Below are 26,374 nucleotides of genomic sequence, written 5' to 3'. Positions count from 1 at the left end.
ATATTCATTGTCTGGAAGAAGGCATAGTCTATTATTGTTGTTTCTGTCTGTGATCCTTTCAGTAGCCAGGAAAATCATGACAGAATTCACGAACATTATGCAGAAACAGGGGAATGTCATGTCCTTCTTGAGTAACCATTGTATTTTTAGTTGCGTGAAGATTAGCATCTTTCAAAAAGAGTCTGCTGTCTTTTCTCTTGGAAAGCTGGCACACGAGCTATGAAAGGTTGCTTGTTTAGTTTCCTTAGGACTAGAAATCTGCATAATAATACCATAAAGAGTCTGCTGCTTGAGTTAGGAAGACATGAAACAAAATTGCATGAAACATAAGAACAAGTTCTGAGGCATCTGGTTTTCCTCCGCACATCTGGCTTGTGCAGAGCATACCTGTAAGATGCTCATGCCTGGGCTGTGCTGTGATTAGATTTTCACTAGGATGGGAAAAAAAAGGAATGTTCTATGGTAAAATTATTTGTGTCTAGAAGAAAGATTGTTCAGGCAGAAGTGAGGTAGCAATGCAGGCAAGGAAACTGAGATGTTGTTTTTCACCTACTAAAAGGTTTAGGCTAGGAGTAAAAATGTTGATTGGGTATTTTAGTATGTGGTTACCTCATGACAATTAAACTGGATAGTTTCTTTTCTCTCTAAATTGCCATTGTGTGACTCAGAAGTGTTTCTTTTCTCTAAATGTTGTGTCGTAATAAAAGAATTTATTCAAAGTGCTTTAACATATCCTCTTGGTTAAAAAACAATCAAAGGAATAAAACAACTTCGAGGTCATCACCATTCACTTTTACTTGCTGTTCTGGGAGAAAAGAAATGGGCTTTTCTTTCTCCTTTTTTCCTTTTTCTCTTTTTTTTTTTTTTTTTTAAAACTGGGCAAGAGTGCCAGTTGCAGAGGTATTGGAAGCCCTTAACTGTAGTGTTCTTAACTACAGAGATGCTACTACAGCTTCTGAGTGTTTCTAACATGGTGCTGTCTTCCACTTTCTTTCATTCTTAGAGCATTGAATTCTTTACGCTCTTACTTTTTTTTTTTACTTAGTAAGTGCACAGTTAAATTGTTAAGTGCAGTAAAAGCAGAATGAAACCTCAATCAAAAGGTCAAGGATCCAAACCTGAAGAGTTTTCCAGATAACTCTGTGTCTGTGCTATTCAGAGACACAGCCAGTCGTTGCCGCTTGGAAGTGTATGTGTGTGTTAGTAGGATGAGAAAAAGGAAGGTTAAGGTATGTGTGAAGTAAACACAAGCTGCTATAAAGCAGTTCAAGTAGTGTTGATTCATCAACCATATGAGTGGGAGAGAAAACAAAGAGTCTGTGGCAGGTACAGTGGTGCATGGAGAATAAACAGTCATGCAACTTCAGAGCAGTAATCTAAACACCCTGCAAACAGCAAGACTTCTGCACTTCTTCGGGTGGTTTCAATTTCTCATCATCCCTGTTTTCATGATGCTTTGTTTCTTTTCTGTAGCCAGATATTCCTGCAGGACAGCTCAGTTAGTGTGCAAAATCAGTGACTTGTGTTGACATGCTTCAGTCATCACATACTCCTTTAAAAATAATTTTTAAAAAGGACTTCCATGAAGGCAAATGGATGATGCAGGAATTTGCTTTTTAGGTTGTATCTGTATAAATTAGGTAAAACTGTAATTTGGTGTCTTTGGAACCAGCACCCACATCCTTGTGTAACTCTAGAGCTGGTTATTAGAAAGTAAAAACAAAAAACAATTCACATAAGCTGTGGTAAATACAAAATAGGAAGGGGCTTCAAAATAACTTTATTGACGTTGCAAACTAAATGCAGCCTACAGTGTTAAATGTGTTTCCTATTATCTGCTAATGTCTGTTTTAATAAAACAGTGGGAATTAAATGGTTGCTTCTTAATCAAAACCATGATTTCCTAAACATAAGCTATGTGATTCTGTTACAAATTGCCACATATAGATCTCCTAGGTCAAACTTTTTTCCTTTCTCATAGAAATAAATAAACAGTAAATTAATTATACTCTCTGGAAGATCAAAGTAGTTACAACTGAATCCAGGCAAAAATAATAAGTTCTCTGGAAAAAAAAGACCCAAAAAAAAAAAAAAAAAAGGAAAAAAAGAAAAGCATCAAGTTGCTGAGTGTATAGTTAATGTTTAAATAAATATAAGAAAGTGAACAATCAATAATTTGATATCATTAGCAACAGATGTAAAAGTTGTACACAAATGTAATTGTATCAAATCTCAAGTAAACATTCCCAGTGTGCATTCCATTGAACTCACCAAAAAGACAGCTAAACTATTTATGCTTGTAATTTTAAAAAAGTTTTCAGTTAGTTCAGTTCAGCATGGCAATTTTGTCTTGTGTCAGGATGATGCTAGAACAAAACTCTGCTGGAATATTTTTCTCCCACCCTACCCCAGCCCCTTAAGGTTTTAAGACATTCACAGTTTACTCAGCGGCAGGAGGGTTAGAGCACAGACACACTTGGGAATTCGCTGCTGTGAGGATGGAAGCTTTTTGTCTCCTCCTGGCTCTGAGTCTACCACTTGGGATATATGTGAGGACATGTTGGAGTTTATAACAGGATGTCCACTCTTTCCAGTCTCCTTGGGGTACACATATACATTTGAAGGAGAGTTTATGTTAACGCGGTTCTAATGGAACATGGACAGTAGTTGGGAATCAAAGAGCTTCTGTGGATTATTTCTTTCCCTCATGGATGTCTGTAATCACTTGAGGTGGTAATTAAGCTATCTAGTTTGCGTGGTAACTTTGTTCAGGATATGCACCATGTATTAATTTAACATTAGTATGTGAAACCTTTTTTAAACTCTTTTTATTTAATTCTTCTTTTTGTGGGATACAAGGCCTTTTAGTACAGAGTTGTGCATACATGACAGGATTTAACTATGTTTAAAACAAGAAATGCACAATTTTAATAACTGCTTAAAAGGCTTGCATTTATTCTGAATTTGATTAACAGATAGATACAGAAATAAAAATAACACTGTGTAAGTAGCTATATACGTATATATGTATGTATGCATGAAGAGAAGATTTTCAGAACTTAGCTGTGCAATTCAGACAATTGCCAAGGGATCAAACTCATACCAGTTACCCTACTTGTTGTCCAGTGTTTTGGTTCTGTAGCATTTAGAATATTTTTTAGCTCTATTCCTCAATAGATATTTCAGTTTTAAGTGTCATGCTTTCTATTTTTATCAGAAGGACTATCACTGTATCAGAATTTTTTCACAACTGAAAATCTTAACTGGTGTGAATATTTTGTTTTTGCCTGATGACACAACTTAGCTTGGTGGGAGGAAGTTAGGAAGGCAGCGGGAAGAAATAAATACATTGTGAACTTAAAAATAAAAAGACATATTTTTTTTGTCTGCATTTGAAGAACATTTCATCTTTGCTCCTGACATCAGTGTCTGTCAAAATATAACTTTCTGTGGATGTGAGTTTTGAGACTGTGGATGTCTCAAAATTTTTGTGGAATGACGAGGCTTTTCAGTTTGAAGGAAGAGGGCTCAATTATTTCTATCCAACAGACCAAGAACTTAAGAAAAAGCTTTCATAGCTTTCTTAAATTGAGAATCTGTTTTGGCTGCTCTTTGATTTTTCCAATACTGATTTGTTGTTTGTGTGCTGTTTTATTTTTGAAAGTATGTTTGCTTACTTCCCATAATGGATAGACAGAGCAATCTGTTCCTCTTTAATGTGTTCCTAGAGGCCATTGTGGGTTGAGAGAGGTTAGAAACAGGATTCAGAAGGGCTCCCAGCTTTCTTATTTCCAGGCTGAAGGAACCAAGGATTGCGGCACAGTGATAATGCCAGTGCGAGTCAGGGGAAAACTGTCATTATGTGCTTTGAGGAATAGTTTTTAATTGTTCCTCTGAAGCTGATGTTGTGGAAGCTTCATGAAATGGCACACCAGATCTTTCCCAAACAGTGTTTTTCACTTTTAAAAAGATCCTATTTATTGATACATGTGCATTTATTTCTCTCTCTCTGTGTACATAGAGGGGTTTATATGTGTGATTGAGATATAGATAGATAGATAGATAGATAGATAGATAGATAGATAGATAGATAGATAGATAGATAGATATTTGCATGCATATATAGATCTTGACCTTTTGCAAAAATGTTGAGTTTTTTAAGAAAATACATTTCATGACTTGTTTGGATATTAGTTGTGGCTCTGGCACTGAACCTGTTAGGGTCATTCAGGTCAGCTGTGAGGTTCTTGACATTACTGTAATTTTTTCTTTACTTACTTTTACACTTCTGTCTGTGTATTCATTTCACTAAAAATAGGTCTTTCCCTACTTTCTTAAATAAAAAGGAAAGAAAATAACATCAATCACAGGCAAGGTTGTCAGCATCTAGGTAACACACATGGCCTGAAGATCATTTCTTACTCAGAGACATTCTCTTAGTCTGTGGCCTGCTGTGCTATTTTATAAGGAGAATAGTTCATTGGTTAGCGCTGATGATGAGGAAAAAAGTGGCATCTCTCATTTAAATATAAGTTAACAGTGTCAAGATTCGTCAAGAATTACAGACCCCTTGACTGCTCTTTTCCCTACCCACATTAGCGTTTTGGATTTCAACAGTGTCCCTGATGTTAAGTGCCAGTTCGGGGGATTTGTGCATGTGCATTGTTAAGAAACAATTTACCCGCTTCCGTGCATTCCAGGGGTGTATGAGTTGTGGCCCTCTTGGCTATTCCTCTCTGTAAAGAGAATTAAAACACACCCTTTGGGTTTGTTTTTTTTACTTAACTTTTATCTAAACTAAATGCATTTATGTATTTCAACTTTGCAGAATGTCTTTCGTGTTTCAGAGCAGTGGCTCTCACTGTTAACAGTGTCTGTGCCGTGGCAGAGGGATATGTGCAGTTGTGCAGTTAGCTGAATGCCTTCTCAGCCACAGCCAGTGCTGCTTTAGGGAACATAGGTGAGATAATAAAGGTTGGAGACCCTTCTGTGGAGAAACTGCCTAGCCACTTGTCCTGTGTCTTGTCCCTGCCATGCTAACCAAACCTGCTCAACTTTATGTTTTAAAAATGTCTCCTGTTGCCAGTACAGTGATTTTCTCAGTGAGAACCAGTGGTGTGCAGAGTCTGGGACTTCCGCCCACAACTTAGTAAATAATGGTCGTCTTCATTTTCCAAAAACCAAACACGTTTTGGTTTTAGTCTGCAGAATCGCAAAATTCATTTTCTTTCTTATTTTTAAAAAAAATTATTTGTGTGCTTCTATTCATTTTCTTTCTTATTTTTAAAAAAAATTATTTGTGTGCTTCTAAACAGTGACATGTTAGCTTAAAGGGAAAGAAATCTTTACAAAGTTAGCTTGAGTGGAGATTAGTTCAAAACAGGAAGATAACTTGAAGTTGAGGTAGATGTGTTTTCCCTTGTGGGAATAGTATCTGAAGTATCTGAATAGTATCAGAAGTATTTGGAGAGTTTATATCTCTGCCTTAATGATTGTGTTCTGTCTCCTTCCTTTCACCATCTCTGACATTATGAGTCAGGAAGACACATATATGTATTTCCCAGAGGGATTGCATGAATGACTGGGTATTCTAAAAGGTTTACACCTCCCTTTTGAGGTGCCAAAAAAAGGTTAGTACTTCTGTCACAGTAATTTAACAGGAGAAGAGATATTTTTATTTCAGATGAGAACTTCAATCCATTTAAACCAGTATTCCCTGTGTTTCTGTCAGGCATCTCTAAGTAATGTTTTCCCTGCTTATCATTTTCCATTTCACCAATATTCCTGCATTAGACTAGGTGGTCGCTAAAGCACCTTCAATGTAATGCTTTTCTCTGCTAGATGGATCTGGCATGTCCTGTTGACAAACAATGTTAATGAGAGTATGAAAAATTATGAAGAAGTTCGTACTTCTGTGTGCCCTCTTGAGCCTGCACAGTAACCTCAAAATTAATCTAAAAATAAGATGATGATGCTTGTATTCTGACAAGCATCTTTGGAAGCAGTGCAGTCCAGGGACAGCCCATGGGAAGAATATGACTTATTATGTTTAAGCATAAGTGACAGAAGACATGTTAGCATCTCTGTGTCCCAAAGGGTGACTTGGATCTAGTCTTGAGGGTAAAGGAATGAGAAGGTCAGCTGCAAAGAGAGAGTCAGCATTGTTAGTACACTCTGCTTCGTTCACCTGAGACTGGTGCTGGTGAAAGGCCTACTTTTAATGATAGTTCTAAGTAAAAATACAGTGATTTGTGCTTTGGTGGGAACTGAACAATTTGCAACAGAACAAAGAACAGACAATGGCCTTTCCTGTCTGTTTTCCATTAGGCTTGGATAAAGGCCTTTGCTACCCACAGCCAGCGGCCAAACAATTTCTGTATGTGCTCTATAGCTATTTTGAGGTTATGTGCTATCCTGCAGGAGTAGAGGAAGGGAAAGGTTTTAAAAGTTGCAACTTCTTGTCAAGTCTGCCTCTCCCATCAAACTGCTTTTTCTTCAGTTCTGACTGCAGGAACAAGTGGCCCAGACAGAGATCAGGCACTGAAGTCAGTGAATGACTCCGGGTAAATATGAAGATTAGATGTTGAATGAAAATGAGACTCCTCAGACCAGCCCTTTGCACTGAAGTGGTTAAGTTAGCTGTGATTAAAAGAAATAAGTAATTATCCTAATTATAGATGAAAAGATACAGAATTACCACTTTAAAAGCGCCTCCTGTGCTCTGGAGTGTTTCTGTTATTTACAAAGTGGTAGTTCATTATTATGTAGCATAAGCAGGAGGGCACCCTCTGGGTACAGTGCACAGCCCTGTCTCTCCGAGGCAGAGGGTGGTACTGTGCTGGAGAACACTTCACCCCCCAAGCACGGCTCCAAAGTCCGGGTCTTGCTCCAGTGAGCAGGATGGTGTTAAGCCAGGAGAAATTGTGAGAACCTTTCTGTCTCAAGCTTAGGGCAGGGTATACCAGAGTTCACAGAGCTCTCCCAGCTCAGCCATGACCACTGCTAGCAATGGCTTTTATGATCACCAGGTTTTAAATAATAAATAAAACAAAGAAGCAAACTGAAGCACTGGAGAACAACCCTGGGTGGTGACATCCTGTCACAATTGAGGCATGGCAATTCTGCCGGCTAGTAACTTATTACAAAACGTTTCTTTACCAGCTTCTTCCTACTCTGGGGCAAAGTGCCTGTATGCCTGTGGGACTGAAAAGTTCCGGACGCGCTGGGTCATGGACGCTGGCGGGTGCTCTGCGTCCCGGCTGCAATGCGGTGCTGGGAGACATGTTACGCTCTTGCTCTCCCCGCTGCATCCCTTATTGTGCACAGGAATTTGGTTTCCAGTGCTGTCAGTCAATTCAGTGCCACTCTTAAGCCCTAAATGCCTTACGGGATGTTTGTCAGAATGTTCCTATTAACAACTCAGTGCAAATAAAGTGTGAGGGGAAGGGAAGGTGGAGAAATAAATCTTATTTTAAATCTTTTGAGCTGGTTTTATTTTAAATGGAAAGTTGCATGCAGACCACCCCAAGCTATTGTGCTGTGGACTGCGTCAGCTGCTTGACTGTGCAAGGAAGATTGGGGTAGAGGTTAAGAGCATCACACAGGGGAAGGGTGCACTGAATTCCTTTTGTGCTGTATCCAGGAAGTTTTAACTCAGTATGGAGTAGAAATACATTGACGCACATGGTAATCATTACAGGACCAGAACGGAACATTGAAATACAACAATTTGCTGCTCCCATTCTGGGGATTATGTTGGTTTCTGACTGTCTTGTAGAGGTAGTGACGTTGTGGGGAGGTAGAGAAAAATGAAGGGCAGATGCTGTCAGCTCTGGGAGCTGATTGCTGAGCTTAGCACAGTACCTGTTATCCAGGCACAGGTCTCTTCCTACCTAGCGATTTGCTTCAGAAGGGTGGGTGGCTCTGCAATATGACAGCACTGTTGTACTTGGTTTAAATGAGCTCTTCAAGCAAAGTACTGCAGAACTATATACCAAGCATGCGATGCGATGAGAAGAGGAAAACATTGCAATGTCTTTTGCTGTGGTCACACCACAGATGGAGGTAGGTAACAGCCTCCTGAACCAGCTTTTGTTTAACTAGCACAGGCATCACTAGCAGAAGTAGTTTATCAGCAGTACTTGAATGTAGACAGCACACATCCATGGAACCCCTCCCTTCCCAGTTTAAGGTCCTGCTGGTCTGTCCTCACTGCCTTATATTTTAGTCAATATATTCAAGTACCAGCCAGTTCATGCAGGACTACAAGAGCTGTAAATATATTCCTAGTTTGAGTGGAACAATAGCAAACAAGGGAAGGAAAAGGCTCTAATCAGGTGTGAACATGGAAAACGAAGAATGCAAATGGAAAAGTCCTGTGTCATGAAGATCTGAGGTAGAATGTTGGTGTCACAGCAGCTTTGTGGCTCCTCTGTATCCCTTTTTTTCTTAGAGCATTGCTGTCAAGCTGGCCTGTCTCCCAGGACAGTGCCAGTCTCCATCTTGAGGGTTGTCTCAGTCTTGCTCCTGTTCAGCCCTGTAGAACCCAACCAATCCATAGTTACCACAGAACAACAGGGAATCAGATATGGGCAGTGCGTTAGAGAAGGAAAGAGTCTTGAAGTTGAGTAATGCACATTTTTTCCATCCAGCGTAACTGCTAATGGTAACCTTTTATTATTGAAGTGGTTGGAGGGACTAGAATCCGGTTTGTTTATAGGGAGTACATGCATGGTTGTATAGTCTAATGTGATCGAAAAAGGAAACTGATAATAAGGGAAAAATACACCTATGGAAGTAAGTCAGGTAATGTCTCTATGTAATTCCAAGTAGCACTGCAGAGATTAACAGCCTGGCAGCCTTTTCATCTTAAACTTTATTTTTATAGGGGTTTATAACTTGGCACTGAAGTCAGGAGTGGGTGGAAACTTGGCAAATGTGGTTCAGCCCAGAAAGTGAATGTTATTTATATTTATTTCTCACCAAGTTTTCAAAAACACTTGGTTACTGTTTTTGTGTTCTAACAAGTAGTAATTTGTTGGTTTCGGTAACTTGTCCTCTGTGTGCTTCTTTAACTACAAATAGTTCAGAATTTATTTCAGCTTTTCTTAAACTCCTAGTGGAAGGACTCTAGATTTCTAGGGGTGTAAATGATGTAGCAGGATGCTCCAACTATTTTATGTACACTGAGCAACATCTTTATTGTAGTTATACCTGCCAAGTAGCTATGGCACCTTTGGAATAATTACATTTGGGTTTGCTGGCAAAAGTGTGTATATAATGGAATTACTCAGGTACAGGCTTACTGCAGAGAGGCTGAGGAGGCAACAGTATGGCCGTGTGGGTCATGAGTCATCCATGTGGCCTGGGGCTGTGACAAAGCAGCCCCTCTTCCCCACTCCCCTGCCCACACATGACACCTCTGTATCGATGCCAGGTCAGCGACAATCCCTGGAATTAGCACTGCTTGTATTTCATATTTCACATTGAGTTCATGTCTGTTCCCAATGCCAGAGACTAGAGGTATAGAGCTTTCTGTGCCTGATTTCAGGGATGTTTCAGGGATGCCTGCTGAAACTGTGAGCAGCAGCTTTTGAACAGGGATTTTCAGTATTTTCAGCAAACTGAAATACTGCATTATGTATCTGACAACCTACGAGTAACACAGCAAAATGGTCATTTGCTGACTATAGTGTTTATGTATTACATGTATTGCATTTCATAGCTGAAATACACCACACAAGTAAGCACTTACTTAGAAATTTAGTCAGCTTGAAGCACTGGCTTTTGTGGAAAAATTGAATTAATAGTTTTCTAACAAATTAATGTTTATTTTAAAAGTTTTTAAAAAGCTATTATTTTATAGAAGATTAAAGATTTTATGGGGTTTTCCTTTAAAAGAATGAGATGAGTGAGCTAAAATTTCTTACAAGGAAATCCTGGGTATAATTCACCTAGTTGTAAAATTCAGCACTTGTGATTTTCCAGAGTGACAGTTCTAAAGATAGTAACTGTGTTTGTGTGTGTTCAGGGCATTACTCCCTGTCAGTCTCAGATTAACTCTGGGTGGTGAAAAGAGCCGTCTTTCGATTTAGAAGGAAACAGAGCAAGTCATCAGTAAACTGTTGTTCTCAGTATTAACTGTGTAAAGTGTCAAAGCTTTATATAGATTAAGTTTTTTAAAAGAGTTCAAAGCATGGTACAGTTGTTAATAATTACACAAGTCATAATAGTATTATGGCATTTATGGAAGAAAATCCTATCTTATTATTTGCTGAGAGTAATATAGGGGTGAGGTAGTGGTTTTCTAGTTGTATGATATTCATCCCTGAACACTTTTATATCACTTCAGTATGTAAGTGCCTATCCAATTGCATGTAGTGAGGCTCATGGAATCTGCAACCTACTGTAAAATGACTTCTGATTACTTAAGATTATCTAAGTAGGAGTTATATTTATGTACTTTATAATCTTCATTTCTTCATAAAAGTACTATATTTCAAATAGTACTTTTAGAGGAAATTTGTGTTTGTAATATGTGCATTTAGTTTTGCAATTACATGAAAAGATACTGTGATACTGCAGATATAACACATTTAACAGAGACAATACGTATCAGTATATAAAATTAAAATCAAAGTATATTCATTTTGTGTGCACTGTTTCAATTTTCTATCATGGTGTCACTTAGGGCGCCCTATATTAGGGATCACAGGTCTCTGTTGTGCTAAACAAAGTTTTTATGAAGACAGTGAAGCCATTCCTCTAAAGTGGGCATTCATGCAGAGGTGCTTTAAGGTTTCTGGATAGACTCACAGTGATGAGGCTTTGGCTCTTGGAACCACTGCTTTAGATACTTCTCACGTGTGAATTGCAGGGTTTTGTAATATGCTTTCACCCAACCAACATGAGTTTAATATACTGGACCTGGGTGAACTGAGGATACCAGATAGCTTTATCCACACACAGTGCAAGGTGGAGTTTTTGTTGGAAAAGATAATCGTTGCAGAGTTTATAATGAGAAACTGTTCCATGGTCTGCACAGGGAATGGTCCAGTTTCCATGGGGTTTGTGTGAGTGGATACTAATTTGAGTTTCTTTCCTTTAGCTAGATGGCAGTGATTCTGCAACATTGACCACTTTTAAAAGTTACTCAATTTTCTGTGACAGATTCAAATGTTAGTGACAATGTCACTGGAAGTGTCCAAGCTTGTTTCTTAAGGAAATAAGGCTGGAGAGGATACCTGCTACTGATTTGCAAGGAGGCTTCCTGAGTAGTGGATGAAGCCTGAGAAGTCCAAAAGAATGTTAATTAATGTTGTGACTTTTACTTTGTGTTGCTTTTGCTTATGTTTCTGTGAAACTTCTATACAAGTGTAGACTTAAAAAGTAAAGCAGGTGCTGTTCTGTAGTCATCTGCAATAATCCTTGCCCTAAGTGCAAACTGAAATGACAGCAAGCAAATTTTTCTCTTTTAACAGTGGAAAGAGTGGAAAGAGAAAACCTTTCAGACTATTGTGTTCTTGGTCAACGTCCCATGCACTTACCAAATATCAACCAGCTGGCAACTTTGGGAAAAACTAACGAACAGTCTCCTCATGGCCAAATTCACCACAGTACTCCAATACGAAACCAAGTGCCAACGATGCAAACAATGATAAATCCTGGGCTCCTGTCTCCTCAGCTCAGTCCACAACTGGTGAGGCAGCAGATAGCAATGGCCCATCTGATAAACCAGCAGATTGCTGTCAGCCGGCTGTTGGCTCACCAGCACCCACAGGCTATCAACCAGCAGTTCTTGAATCATCCGCCCATCCCTAGAGCTGTCAAACCAGAGCCATCAAATTCATCGGTGGAAGTCTCTCCAGATATTTACCAGCAAGTCAGAGATGAGCTGAAGAGAGCCAGTGTGTCTCAAGCTGTCTTTGCAAGAGTAGCATTCAACCGCACACAGGTATCAATTTCTATTCTATAACCGAGAAGTACTGAAGGGGCAAAACTGTGGCTCTTGTGGGGCTGTGTGGCTGTTGCAGGTCAAGGCAGGGGTTGTGCCATAGAAACAGGTCAAACCACTCTCCATTTTTTCCCCAGTCTCTTTGTCGGTATGGAACAAGGCTGTTTCTTCCTGGAACAGCTGTTTGTTTGCATTTGGCCACTCCTGTGCTGTTACCTGAGCTTTGTTCTCAAGCAGTTCCTCCCCGAGTTCCTCTCTGCAGTTATAAACTTCCACATCTGCCCCAGCCTGATGATGAGGAAGAGGTAACAAGAGACTCTGAGAGTCAGAGGTGTCTTTGGGCTTCTGTCAGTTACTCGGCTCCTTCCTGTGGTACAACTGGTGCCACAACTAGTGCCAGAGGCTGCTCCCACAAGTGTATAAGGCGAGTGTGCATAGGCCTAAAGACTGACTGCTGGGAAAGGTGTCTGCCATTTGTAGCAGATTGTGTTTGCTTCCGTACATCTGACACAGGTTTTCTCACTTGCCTAGTGAAATGCAGATGTTGAAGTGATTGCATGATAGCATGAGCTTAACTTGGCATCTGGAGTACCCAGGGTGAATATGTGTTCAGAAAGACAGGCCATTTACATTTATCCTGCTGCTGTTCAAGGCATATAACACAAGATCTCTCAATTCTGATACTCTGTAGCAAGAATTAAGAAAAGGAAAGTGGCTTGATATTTAACATTGGTACAAATTCCTTTTGTTTAGATGGAGTTCTTTGAGGTAAGATTTACCAGCAAGAAAAAAAAGTGTGTGTGTGTGTGTCTCTTGGAGGTCTGTCCCTTGCCCCATACAGTACCTTTGTCTGTTTTGCTAGATTAATGATTTTCTTTGGCACTGCCATTTTGGAAATGCCATGTTATGAGGGAACTAATTAAAGTATGGAGCACATTTTATTACTTCCCTTCTTCCATTAAATTCATAAGATGGCTGCAGTCAGAAAAAAACATTCACTTCCAATCAACGTGACTTTGAGTTCTGGGGTTAGCCTTGAGGATATCAAATGAAAACTACATTGGAATGTATGAGTATTTCCTCTTTAAAATGCTGCTTTTAATTTGGAAAAGCTTTTCATCCCTCTGGGATCATAACCCGTTGTATATAAAGCCTGGTATAATCAAGGTAGATGGTATTGACAGAATGACATATTCTGAACGTGAGCGAGAGGTCAGCAGTAACATTACCGGTGAGGGCTTTGCCACTGTCACTGAACATGAAACTCTGTTTCACCCAGACTGGGAGAGCCAGGTTGGTAATGCCCAAGTCTATTATTAAACCAAAAGCTCATTCTCCAACAAGAAAGAAATTACCTGCTTCTTAGCCCTCCATCGTAAGTGATATAATGTACTGAACGGTTCATGACACTCATTCCGGAACAGGCAAGTCCTACAGCATCCATAAAAGATTTGCTCATCTCACAACTGTGTTTCTTTAGTCTACAGGGCTTTAATACAGAAGACCAGTGATCTTACATAGAGTGAGTGCATCATGTCCCTAGCACCATCACTGTATTAAGAGAGTATTGCTACTAGCTTACATTTCCTTGTCCTCAGCTTTTAATTCCAACCCAAACAAGCACCCCTCACGTCAGGAGCTGTTCAGGGTATGAAGAAGAGGTGCTCAGACAATCAGCATTACACTTCACTGTAGAAGGTGTGGGATATTCCCGTGCATCCATGATGGAGAAGCAAACTCTGTAAAGGCACTTGAAGTGGAAGTTCAAGTCTGCTCTCACCTTCCTGCATCTTTTCTGCTGCCTCTGAGGTACAGGGAGATGTGTGTTTCTCTGTGGAAATGTTTGGGTTTGTTGCATTTCACAGAAGTGCTAGCATTAGGAACTGGAGGTCTGTTGTCTCTCATGATGGTACCAAATAATAGATGCTGTATGCCAGCCAGCTAATAATTGTATTAATCAGCACATTATGGGCCACTGCTTAATCTCTCTTCCTGGTAGCTCTGTGGTGCACATTAGCCTGTAATTAAGTATAGCTTCATGAAATATGTACTGTGAGGCTTGTTTAATAGATAAACTATTCTCTAATTTATTTTAAAGTCCAATGACCTACATATTCAATGCTGAAAAGCCCCCTCTTACTAACATTATTTCTCCCCTGAGACCTTCCATCTGAGCAAATCTGTTAAATGAAGTAGAGGAAGCTTTGATCCAAACTAGGCTAAATCCATCGGAACAAATGGCTGACACTTGTATGTATGCACGTGTGTGTGGGAAGGAGAATGTGAGGAGGATCAGAAGAAGGAGAGAGCCAATTGTATGGTTTATGAAACATCCAAATCTTTCTCTTCAAGATGGAAATATGTAACTGAAGACCATATATTTGCTTGTACCTGTGGCCATGTGATCTGCACACATGGAAACAAGGCACTTCAGGCTCTGTGACAAGTTCTGTGCATTTCCTGGGGCACAGTGCTCCCACTGAGGTCCTACTCTGAGATGGGGACTGAACATCAGGCAGTTTAGTACCTGCTATGTGCACAGGAGAGCTGCATGGGGTGCTTGGCTGGGAGCTGGCCCAAGCTGTGCTGGCCATGAAGAGGGTTTCTTTCAAACAGAAAGTTCCAAAGTGAACATTTTTCTATTTATTTGAAACCGGGTGTGAAGGACCGTGTATATGCCTGATTTTTAGTAAGTGCCCAGGACTAATCTCTGCCTCTTCTTATTTTATCTTTAGAGATTCACTTTCATAATTTTGTGGAATCTACATGTCTATTTATTCAGCACAGGGGACAGGTAGAAGTGCACCCACAGAGACAATATAGTTATTGAAGAGACTTTCCAATGAGTAAAAGATTCCTGCACAACTTTCAAAATATTTGAAATGGTGGTGCACACTACCATGTTTGTCTAAGATGGTGTTGCCTACAACCTGCTCAGTGATGAAAAGAATGGTCTCTGTTGGAATAACACCCCCTTTAGGCTCTCTGCAGCCTTACCTGCTCTTGTGGCATGCAGAGAGCTTGCCATGGCTAAGGCACGTAGCAGTATTACTGGGACAGGAGGTTCAGCTTCTTGCTTGTGTAATTAAGTCTGATTAATACTGAAATACACAGGCAAAGTACAACTGTCAGAGAAAGAGCAGATGCACCTTGCACTTGGAATTGCACTGTGCACATTTTTAAAAGCAGTAAAAGCTCTCAAGGGGGGGAAATGCCTGCACTACACAGGCTGCAGAGGGTGAGAAGGTTTCAATGCACAGGGGGGGCTGATGTCCCTCACTGGTCTCAAACAGTGCAGTGAATTCAGTGGGACTGTCAGTACAGTGCAGTACTGCTCCACTGCAGGCTGGAGTTCTCCAAAAACACCTACCTCTCTGAAGCATGCATCATCCTTACATCAGGATAAAATCTTGGAGACTAGCAGCCTCTAAAAGTAGGAGCACCCTTTGGGTTGGCCAGCCGAGATACTGTGCAATGGGAGGCAGCCAAAGCTGTTATCAAGGCTTTACCTTCTTCCTGGAGGAGAACACACTCATGGATTTTGGCCATCCTCAGGGCAGCGTCCTTGTACTATCTCCCTCTTGCACTATGATGTCTCATAATACAGCATTCAGATTGCAACCAAAAGGTTGTAGGAACCAGAGCTTACTTACTGCAGGTTGTAGTGTTTTAATAAATGGGTAGGTAGGGGTTGTTACAGAAAACATAGGACTAAGATAACTGTTTTAAAGGAAACGCATGAAAATGCTCTCTCAGATTTACCTTGTCCTCCTCTGAAAAGTTTTTTTTTAGCAAATCTGGAGGTGCTGAAGTGATCTGTGCTTTTCAAAATCCAAGCTGAAAAATAGGTAATTTGAATGTCCTGTTCTGCATAAGGAAAATTAACATACTCTTCCTCCTCTCCCCACTTGTTCAGCATCCCTCTTTGCTGCAGGCTCATGGAGTTGCAGTCAGGACAGTTTATCAGGCTCTTTGTAAGAGTCTGGACAGTCTCAATCATTGGATCAATGAACTGCTTCCCTCTTCGGGAGTGCCCAGTGGACTGCAAACCTTATAGACTGAAGGAGTATTTCTGTTTATATCTTCCTCTTTTTTTGCCAATGTTTTGACATAATAGCCAAAACTAGTAAAATGTTTGGGCGAGTGGCCAGTGCTTGTTTCACTGAACAGCCTCCAAAACTGGAAATATCCCTGAACCTGAGGCATCGTAAATGAAACCATTATGGTGCCGGATACAAAGAGAGCTGGGTAAAAACACCGGGCATATTCAGGCTGCTTGTAACCTTCTCCCCAAAGAGCACTGCTCCCTTCCTCCTGGCCTGAGTAGCTCTGTGTGAAACCATTGGCTTCTCAAACCCAAAGATGGGAGAGCAGCGCTTACCCAGCTCAGCTGGTGCCAACTGTGTCTTTTCGGATTAAAGGAAGTAACAGCCCAAGGAGGAGGAAACTCCACCAGCCTCAGATGTAGTGAAATTTATGAAGAAATAAACTAAACTGATCCTTCTTTTTCAAGGGATTTGGTTGCACCTTGGCTGCAACTGCGGGCAAGTCCAGGATTCTGCAATGAGAAAGAGGGAAATAACACTTGTGTGGCATGCAAAGGTGTCACCAGTCACCTGAAGAAGGGTTGAGTGCTCTCAGAGCAGGAGTGCGGTTAGTAAGGAAGCTCCAAAGAAAGGTTATGGAGGCAGGCAAGGAGAGAGGTGGGCGGTGATTCCTCATTTATGTCTAATTCTGCTTTCTTTGGCAAAATTCCTCAAACTGAAGTGGGTTCAGAAAAGAGTTCTTTAAGAGGCATTAAGATCAGAAATATGGTTTGTTGAAATAGCTAACTCTTCCACCTCTATTTGCTTGTGAGCCAAATCCTGGACAGAATTCCTTTTGCAAATAATTTTCTCTTTAACTCACATGAGAGGACCACAAGCAGCTTTCATTCTCTGCCTGGTATCTAGTGAGACAGTCATGCTGCATTCATCGCTATGTTGTCTGCCCCATTGTGCACAGACTTTCAATTAGCAAGGCTTCTGGTTTGGTTGGGGGGGGGGAATTTTTTGTTGGTTTTTACTGTTGTAGAGAACTCTCTCTTATTGCATGAAACCCTTTCATGCTGCCTGCTTGTTTTATTCTTGGGTGTAATGTGGCACAAGCAGCGTTCTGTTGTAGTCACAGGAAAGAAGGCAGTCTGTAAGGGAAGTGCTTAATTTAATAAATTGCAGATTTTTGGTACATGGGATATTTGTTCCAACAGTGGGTTTTGCACTGCCCAAAATTTCAGTTTCAATTAACTTAATTGTATTCAATAGGCTGAATGAAAAGATCTTAAGTAGCATGTGAGTCAGGCTTTCAGAACGTGTGCTTGAGGGAGGCGGCTGCTCAGCTGATGCACAGGAGTCCTGAGCCTTGGAAGCAAAGGCACAGATAGACACAGTGAGCACGAGCTGTGTGTCTTTGCTCATTTTCCAGCATATTTCAGTATAAAGGTCTGACATGTGTCTCATATAAACGGTGGCACTTTGTGGCTGCAGTTGGTCGGTCTTTCTCTGCCTCCTTTTCCCGGTGCGTACACATTCAGCTCCACATGCACATCCTGTCTTCCCTCATAAAAAGAGATACCATAATAAAAAAGAGGCTTTATTAAACTAATGCAATAAAGGCGTTTTCTTTGAGGATTTAAACACTTCATTTTTAATAATAAAAATCAAATTGTCATTGTTGCACCCCCGTATAAGTTTTATTCAAATCAGGCTCTAAATGCTTTGTGCCTAAGCAGCTCTCTCCTGAGATGTATGTATTTTAGCATTAGTTAAATGAGTTTAAGAACAAGGCTTCATACTCTGGCTATAGGCAGTGAATCTAGAGATCAGGAGATTTCTTCTAAATGAAGGACTAATGTGCTATGTTCAGCTACACTGAAGGGTACTGGGAGACTGCTGGTCTCCCATTCATGGAGTCAGTCAGAGTCCATTAAGTTCTGAAGTTCATATGAACTGACACAAATGTGGCACTGAACATGTTGTCCATCGAAACAGAAGAGTTGGTCAGGGAACAGGGTATAAACACAGTTTTGCCTGATGGAAAATGTGACAGAATGGATATGAAGGTGCTTGGTTTGGCTAACCACTCGAAAATTTCCACTGATTATCTAAAGCAATTTTGCTCAGCAAAATTGGACTGGACACATTGCCAGGATAAGCATTTCTGAGAGACTTCCAGCACTTCTGCTTCATATCCTAGTTGGAATTAGGAAGAGATGCAAGGGAAGGGAAACAAAGCAGGGAGCATTTGAAAATGAGTTTGAGTCCTAAGAAGCCTACTGAATAACTTCATATAGAGCTTCCTGTTGAGTGCTGTATACTTAGAGGCAACGAGAAGTATTTTCAGGGTTGTTAAATGTATCTTGTTCAGCCCAGAAGAAAATATTGAAGGTTGGACCTGGAGTAAATGCAGAGAGGCCAAGAGATGTCATGGTAAAAGCCTGTCTTCATGTGAGAAAAACACAGCAGGTGCTTTATTCCTGGAAGGGTTATGAGAAGCTGGTATTTCTGCTGCAGAGCTTCCTGGGCTGACCTGCTGCCTCCAGCTTTCAGTTGCAGATAGCAGACAACTGTAAATATAAGTGGTTGTTTTAGCTGGGCAAATCAATTTTGTTGTTGTATGCTGAAGGTACAGTGTAGTTCAGTAGCAATGAGCAGCCACCAAAGGGTTCCCTGAGTGCTGCCTTCCATGCTGGAAAAAGGCTTTGTGTGCTGAGGGGGGGACAGTTTGACATTACTGACCTTTAAGATCCAGATGCTGAATTTAAACAAATCACTACATTTTCTGATCCTGCTCAGAGTAGCATCTATCCCTGATGGAAAGCAGAATAGTTTTTCTATTGAGACTGTCAGTTAAAAGTATAGTACTTGGAAATACTTGGAACCAAAATGCTACAGAAACAATATTTTTCTAGTATTTCAGCATTTTCTGTGTTGCTTTTGGCCATGGCTGAAATGTGGAGAGGCACAAATAAACCAAAAGTCTGAAAAAAGTGTTTATGCTTTTTTAGTCCTTCATATATATAATCTCCTTATACAGGACATAAAAACTGAGGTTTAGCGCATTAGTTGGGTTTATTTAAGTTTTTGCCTTGGCCAGTGTTTTGTAGTCTGTTCTGAGCCTCTTTAACCCCAGTGCCCACTTTTGTAGTCAGATGGCTTGGGTCTGTACAAGAGGGAGCACATCTCCTGTCCAAGTCATCAGACCTGATGTGTGTGAGGTCCTGGCCAGTGCTTGGGAGTCTCCTCCTGCCTGATGTCTCTCATCCTCCTCAGTGCCCATGACAGTGGTGTCTGGGCTGCACTCCAGCATCACTTCCTCTCCTCCTGGTCCAGATTGCTTTTCAAAAGTTCTGGTTGCAAAATTGTCCTGTGTTCGGTCTCTGGTGGTGCAGTCTGCTGTCCCACTGAGATCTCATTTACACCTTTCCAGGCCTGAGCAGGAGCGCTCTGAGAGAAGGGCAGAAAGGCTTCGCTCACCTTCTGTGGGCTTTGGTCAAGCCTTTGTTTGCCTTGAGGCCTGGTCAGTTGGTCCGCTGGATGTCGGAGTCAGTTTGAATAACGTTCTCCCTATGTTGTACTGCATCATCTTTCAGAATTTGCTTTAAAAAATATTTTTTTTTACCAATGACATGTGGGTTGTTTGTCCTGGAAATCCCTTAGTTAATAAAAATAAAAGAAGTTCACAAATGGGGTTTCATAGAATTAATGCAAAGCAATCGTCCACGACTGTGACTTTGCTGGCTTGCAGGGACTGCATTTCAGCTAGTTTGAAAAAACACTGTCAAAATTACTCTTACCTTAAATAGATTCAGTAACATTTTTATTTTGGTTGGACATGTGCTTCTTTCTCCACCACAGGTATTATTTTCTTAAAGTCAATTATGGATCCAGTGTGTAATTTTAAAAATGGTGCAAGTTCCAAGGGTAAACCAGACTGTGCAGAGCCCTTGTCTCAGGGTGAGCACACACCTCGTTTGCAAGCACAGCCTGTGTGAGCATTAAGCTTCATCAGTTGCCTCTTCAGCAGCCTGTTTAAAAATGATTCAGAGGAGTGGAAAAGCAAAGATATTATCAAGCTACATGTCCTAAAATGTATCCTGGGAGCCGTGTTCGGTGCAGAAGATCTGTTTGGCTATTTAAAATCATACTGAGACTTCCTAGTCCCTGAAGATCTTCTTTTAGGTTTGCAGAGTTGGTTACTCTACAAACTGCCAATTTTTTGTTTTTATTTTTTAATATGCAAGATGTAAGTAAGTCAGAATGAGCTAATTTAGCCAATGGAATTTTATAACAAATGTATGAATGCTGCGGGTTTTCCTCCCTCACCCCCTCCAGCAGAAACATAATTTGCAGAAATGAAAACAGTCTCTGGCTGGCTTTAGGATTTTCTCAAAAATAGAAACAGTAGGGTTTGTCTGGCTGGGCCAGTTTCCTCACCACACACCTGGAGTATATCACTTTAAAAAATACATTATGCCTCATTAAATTACAATTAAATGAAATCATGATCATTTGTTTTTCTGGAAGGAAGATGTTTTGCATATTGAAAGCCTAATTTGTTGCAGGTGACAAAAAGGCTGAACAGATTATTTAATATCACTTTATTTTTTATAATGTTGCTCACTGGTTAGTTTGCATATACTTCAGTAGCTCAGAATTATATTATTGTAAACGTTATTGCTCTCAAGATACTTTATTTTATCTTCTTACCCTATCACTCAGCTATCTAGCTGCTTCTGTTTACTGGTGTTGTTTATCTCCAGTTGCGGGAGGACATCAGATTTTTCCCTTGTGAATCAGTTTTCTTATTAGCTCTCCTGCTGTTTGCATGGTTCCTAAGCTGCCAAAGCACTTATAGGAGCTGCAGAAAAACCCTCTTTGCAAGCAGGTTTTCCTACCTGGAGCAGGGCACGGGGAGCAGGGCTCCCCCCTGTGAGGGGCTGCCTCTGTCGGGGTGCTGGAGGGAGCAGCGACTCCCCGTCCCTGGAGAAGGTGCCTGCAGGTCAAGATGAGACCCTCATTGAAGCAAGAGGCACAGGCACCGAGTCTACCCCATGATAAGATGTTTCTGGTGATGCATCAGAGCCTTCAATCACAAGAGTTGGTATGTCAGGCGGTGAGATGCTTCTTAGTGCCACGAGCAAGCCTCTTGTACCTGTGAGCCTCTGATTTACATACAGAGTCAATGACTGCACAGAAAAGTAATTGCTGGCATGCTTTCACATATGTTTCTGCTCTCCATTTTTTAAATTGGACCATAAATTTAGCCAGGCTAAGATGGGAGGGAGAAAAAGCTGTCTTCGAGTCAGCTCCAGTAGCTTTCAGGATCCTTTCTTTCAGCCTAAACCCATGATTTTTTGAAGTTGAGCTTTTCTTTAGGGAAAAAAAAAAAAAAAGTTATATATCCTTCAAAAGACAGAGAGAATTAGGAATTTAGAGAACTGGTTGGACCAATGTTTCATTGATTTACTTCATTTGGAGAAATTTTTAATGCCTTTAAGGGAAAATTTTCGTAGGGACTTGGTGTATTGATCTTGCAGGTCATGGCTTCAGTGTCCTGTATGTCCTTATTTTGGTTAATCTCCCCCAACCTATAAGCCTATCAAAAGCTAGAAGGGTTTTCAAAATGTCCTTAGCTTTTCTGAGGACTGGTAAACCTTGAGGAAGAAGCCAAATATGAACATGCAGTTGTGTTGAGGTCACCCAGAATAGCAGAGAGCAGCTCAGCACTGCAATTTCTTCAGATTTTTTCCCAGTGCAGGCCATTTTCAACAGCCAGCTTCTCTCTCCCATCCCATTTCTGAGTGGAGCCCACCATGGTTCTATTCCCAGCTCCAGTCCTTCTGGTGCCCACTCTGATAATTGCAGAAGAATGTAATTGGGGGTGTGTTAGCTTGATTATGTAGATGAGGAGCTGAAAAGGTGGAGCTGTGCGCAGCCTACCTCCAGGTTGTGTGTGGAGCTTGTTTTGAGCACTGCTGATGTAAACACTGCTGAAGTAGAGCTTTCATGTATGTATTTTAGTGTAGGTGTTTAATAGCAGAAAACAGATAAAGGCAGATACAGATATATCACTTGCTGATCAGATGGTTTTGTCAGGTGAATAAGATCAATACATACTAAACATGTTGGCATTTGGTTAGTGGGCCAGCTGCAGTAGAATTGTTTTAGTAAGGGTTTTTGGAGGAGACTCTCTGACATGGAAGACAATAAACTAATATTGCAGGGCTCTGAGTGTGTGGTTGTTTTCTAGTAACATTTTTCTTACAAGAAAGGAGTAAGCCTTGGCTTTATTTGCGGGGCAGCTTGCCTTGGTTGAGGCTGTAAAGTAACTGCAAAATGCTTGCGTTGACAGCAACAGCAAAGTCGTGTCCGGGGTACCGCGGGTTCCCTGTACACGCGGCTGCTGAATGCTGCTCCTCTCCCAGCTATGCATAAGTTTAATCCCATGATTATATTCATAAGCCTCATTTAATGATATTTTCATCTTTCCAACTCTTTTTTCTTTTTTTTTTTTTCCCCTCCTTATTTTTTGGAAATATTCTGTAATGGCTTTTGTAAAAACTAGATTAATATGTTTATTCATGATTGCAATGTGAAGCCTGTGGTATTTTTAAATGAGGAATGAAATAATGGGTTAAATCCGTAAAGTTAGATTCTAAGGTTTTATTATTGCTCCATTTTTCTCCTTTCAGAAATGACTGTCCAAACAGAAATGAACGGACTGTAACATCAAACCCCAGCCAAACGTTTTTCTTTATAAACCTCCTCTACTGTTTAAATGTCGAAACTAAATTTACCAACCTTGGCAGATTTGTCAAAGATGAACAGGATTGCCAAGTGTTCCCAGCTTCAAGTAAAAAGAGAGAAAGATATCTAACAGCTCCTAAAATATTTGCAGCAAGCACTTGGTGATAACTGCAATTTCTTCTACCCAATGCACCTACCTTCCTATCCAGCATCTCCATACTCAGAAGCTTATTACAGTGCCAGAATAGGACAGTCCCAAAATAAACCTCAGCCCCCAGAAGACAAACATTTTCCTACAAAATATCCCCTCAGGGAGAGCCCATGAGATTCTGATGTAGGTTCTCAGTATTGCAACCCAGCTGGTTACACTAAACAAATTTTAAAAAAACCAAAGAAACCCACCAACACATGACTGGCTTTTTTTTTTTTTTTTTCTTTTTTTTAAACAGGGCTTGTTGTCAGAGATCCTGCGTAAAGAAGAAGACCCTAGGACAGCTTCCCAGTCCCTTCTCGTAAACTTGAGGGCAATGCAGAATTTCCTCAACTTGCCTGACTCGGAGCGGGATCGTATCTACCAGGATGAGAGAGAGAGAAGTATGAACCCAAACGTGAGCATGGTGTCTTCAGCTGCCAGCAGCCCAAGCTCCTCCAGAACCCCCCAGGTAAGATGCAGTTCCTTGTTACCTGTTTGTTGTGTGGATAGCTCCAGGGAAGGAGTTTCTCTCCACCCTTTCCCTGTCTGTCATTCGTCTCGCCCAGATGAGCTGTGGAAAATTTTTGTAAGGTATTGGAGTGGCTGTTAAGAGACATTTAGTGGATTGCAGCAAGAGACTGTGATGATCATTCAAGCTTTAATCACTGCCAAAAATGCAAAAGAGTATGTCACATTAGTTCCTGAAAGAGTACATATGAGCATTACATACAGGCTCTTGATACGTGTCCATTAAATGACTGTTATAGAATATATTATAGAAAAGCAGCGTATGTAGCTTTTTACTTGTGTCTTTTAGATTCTTCAGAATACAGAGAAAATTTCTGGGCTTGTGGGGAGGTTCATATATGTTGCAATAAAAAGTGTGTAGGGAACAGAGGTCAATAGTGGATTAGATAGACATTGTTAGAAACCAGAGTGCTCCGTATTCTGCATAGGAAGTCACAGTCTTTGAGTTAGAGGTTTTCATGAGTAATTATTTGAAGTACAGAAAGTGGAGATGGGCAGGGTGCTGGGAAGGAAGATGATGCTTTAGAGTCCCAAAGCAGCTGTCATCTCACTGCACGTGTTTATTAACGTGCTGTTGCTGCCCACTCTTCCCTGGGTAGGTTGTTCCTTTGCACTAAGCAAGAGCATCCACATACTACGCTGTAATAGTCGTCCCCCCTTATACCAGGCTGCTTGTAGTCCCAGACATATACTCTGGAAAGTGAGAGTGGTTGCACAAGGGTGGTGATTAATCCCTGTCATGACATTTTGCCTAACTTGAGTTTGAACTTTCTAACAGTGCAGATATGACGGGTCAGTCCTAGCACTTCTCTGTTCTTTAGTAAATGGGCCCATATAACCCTTATAACGGTACCACTGAGGACTTGAATTCTGTAGCCACAGCTGATAGAAGTAAGTAAGCAATGTGGAGGGAGCCAGGTTTCACAGGCAAACAGATCATCCCTAAGGAAGGTGTGCTGATTCTGTAAAACCTGCTGAACTTGTTCAGTTTAACCCGGGCGTTTGGGTGCACTTCACCACCATCAGTACATCATTAGTACATGATATAAAGAGCTGTTTTCACTGAAAGCAAGTGTATCCTGCCAACCCAAATTTGACACTGAATTTTTATTACATGGGAAACTCATTGTATGCTCCTTATCTTTTTTAATTACCTTTAAGTGAAAATAAAAATATACAGGGAACTATTTTATTCTTTAAATAATGTACCCACTTTCTGCATGTGTTTATTCAGTTAAGAATTAGCTTACTCCTACTTATATTTATTGCAAAAGGTTTTGCAACTAGAGTCAAGTACCAAAAGGAAATTGAGAGTTTAGATGCAATGCAGTGAGAATAAAAATTGTTCTTTTGCCCCATCTCATTCCTGTGTTGAAATATGCTATTTTCCCATGCTCTAGCTACAGCTAGAATGTAATTTAAAATAATGGAAATTTTCCCTGCATTTGTAAGAGCTAAGTTTTGCTAGAAAACCATACTCTAGATGTATAAAACAACCCATCCTTGCCTTATTTCGGCTCGAAGAATCCCACAGAATATTGTGAGGATTTTAATTTGCAAAAGCAACACACAAAGGTTTGCGTACCCAGTGCTCGCCTCGTGCCCGCTGGATAACATTTCCCCAACCCTCTGAGGGCCAGCACCCGTCAGCACAGGTGCTGTTTTGACAACTTGGACACCTCTGCAAATGAGGCTGCTTCCCAGATCCCGGGCAGGCAGCACGGCTACCGTGCTTCCCCATATGCCCGGGATTAGTTCTGTGGTACAAATGCCATCCTCGCCGGCAGCGCAGCGATTCCCGGCAGCATCGCCTCCCCAGGAAGCTGCCCTGGAGCAGGGTGCTTTGGGGCAGCAGCGGTAGGAGCAGTACCATCCTTTCAGGAATTGTGTTCGGGAGCCGGAGAAGGTGATGGAATGGCATTTGGAAACATGGTTTCCATAGATACTGATCTCCTGCAGCAGTGCTTTTGGGATTGAGTGTGCCGGGTAGGAGGAGAGCTATGGCAGATACCTGTGGAAGTGCTGGTGCTGGGGTAGTCATGCAGAAGGTGTAAGGGTACACAGAGTAACCTGGCTTGGCTCTCCCTGACTCTGAGCCAGCCCCAGGCCACCCTCATGGGATGTCCCTGGCTCAGGACCTGCCTTAAGGTGAGAACAGCAGATTGATCCAGCAAATGGGTACGAGTGCCGTGGGGAAGAGGCTCCGAGCTGTTAGAGGTTGTTGTGTGCACGCGGAACACCAGCACTGGGGGCTGAGTTTCAGTGCTCTGCTGCTGTGACTGCAAGCACTTCTCTTTCTTTTTCCCCAACTCTTTGCAACAAGATGTTTCAACAGTGATAAACTCCTTCTTAGTATCAAGGCCAATTTTGAATCTAGGCCTCTAAAATAAAATACTTTATTTTAGTGACTGTGATACTTCGGTTTGGTACTTGCCCTGCCTATTTCAGTGGTTAAATAAAAAATGATGCAGCTTTCAGGGTGTTCAGGGAGATGGTGTTTTTCAGATGTGGATCTAGAAGCTTAGGAAACCCATGCAAGATGAAGCTATATTTTAAATCTTTCTTTTACATGCTAATTTTGTTCTTCTCAGGATCTCAGACCTCTGTAATGGCCTTTGAGGCCGTGGTGACCTCGGCTGCTGCGCTAGCCAAAGGCTCCAGCGCCTGGGAAGGTTTATTTTATACCCGACAGAGCTCCATTAAATGAGTCCTGACAGACTTGGACAGTCTTCTTCCTTCCCATGATCCCTTTGTTGTTTTCTTATGTTTCCCACAATTGCCTTAACTCTCATGTGTCTGTAAACATTGAATTTCCAAGTGTGGTGTCCCTATCAGTCCATCCATCGGTCTGTACCCGGCATGTGCTCATGGCCTGGGGATGGCAGCGGGTTTAGCTCTGGGCTCCCAGGGCAG

At 41.1% G+C, this 26,374-nt stretch overlaps 1 protein-coding gene across 4 annotated transcripts in view; it reads left to right on the top strand.

Annotated features, from left to right (window-relative positions):
• The window catches only part of SATB2 (SATB homeobox 2), a 218,956-nt gene that overhangs the window by 153,711 nt on the left and 38,871 nt on the right, over positions 1 to 26,374 (top strand). For all 4 annotated transcript variants that reach the window (XM_027891285.1, XM_027891284.1, XM_027891286.1 and 1 more), the window contains 2 exons: positions 11,481 to 11,953; positions 23,190 to 23,402. In XM_027891285.1, the coding sequence (XP_027747086.1) occupies positions 11,481 to 11,953; positions 23,190 to 23,402 (686 nt within the window). The remainder of the gene's footprint in view (positions 1 to 11,480; positions 11,954 to 23,189; positions 23,403 to 26,374) is intronic.

The sequence above is a fragment of the Empidonax traillii genome, unplaced genomic scaffold (genome assembly GCF_003031625.1).
Source record: "Empidonax traillii isolate 1590-97213 ecotype Southwest subspecies unplaced genomic scaffold, ASM303162v1 scaffold317:size617950, whole genome shotgun sequence".
In the NCBI taxonomy this organism is placed as follows: Eukaryota; Metazoa; Chordata; class Aves; order Passeriformes; family Tyrannidae; genus Empidonax; species Empidonax traillii.
Note: the sequence above shows the minus strand (reverse complement) of the source record. Positions and strands in the feature narration are given on the sequence as shown.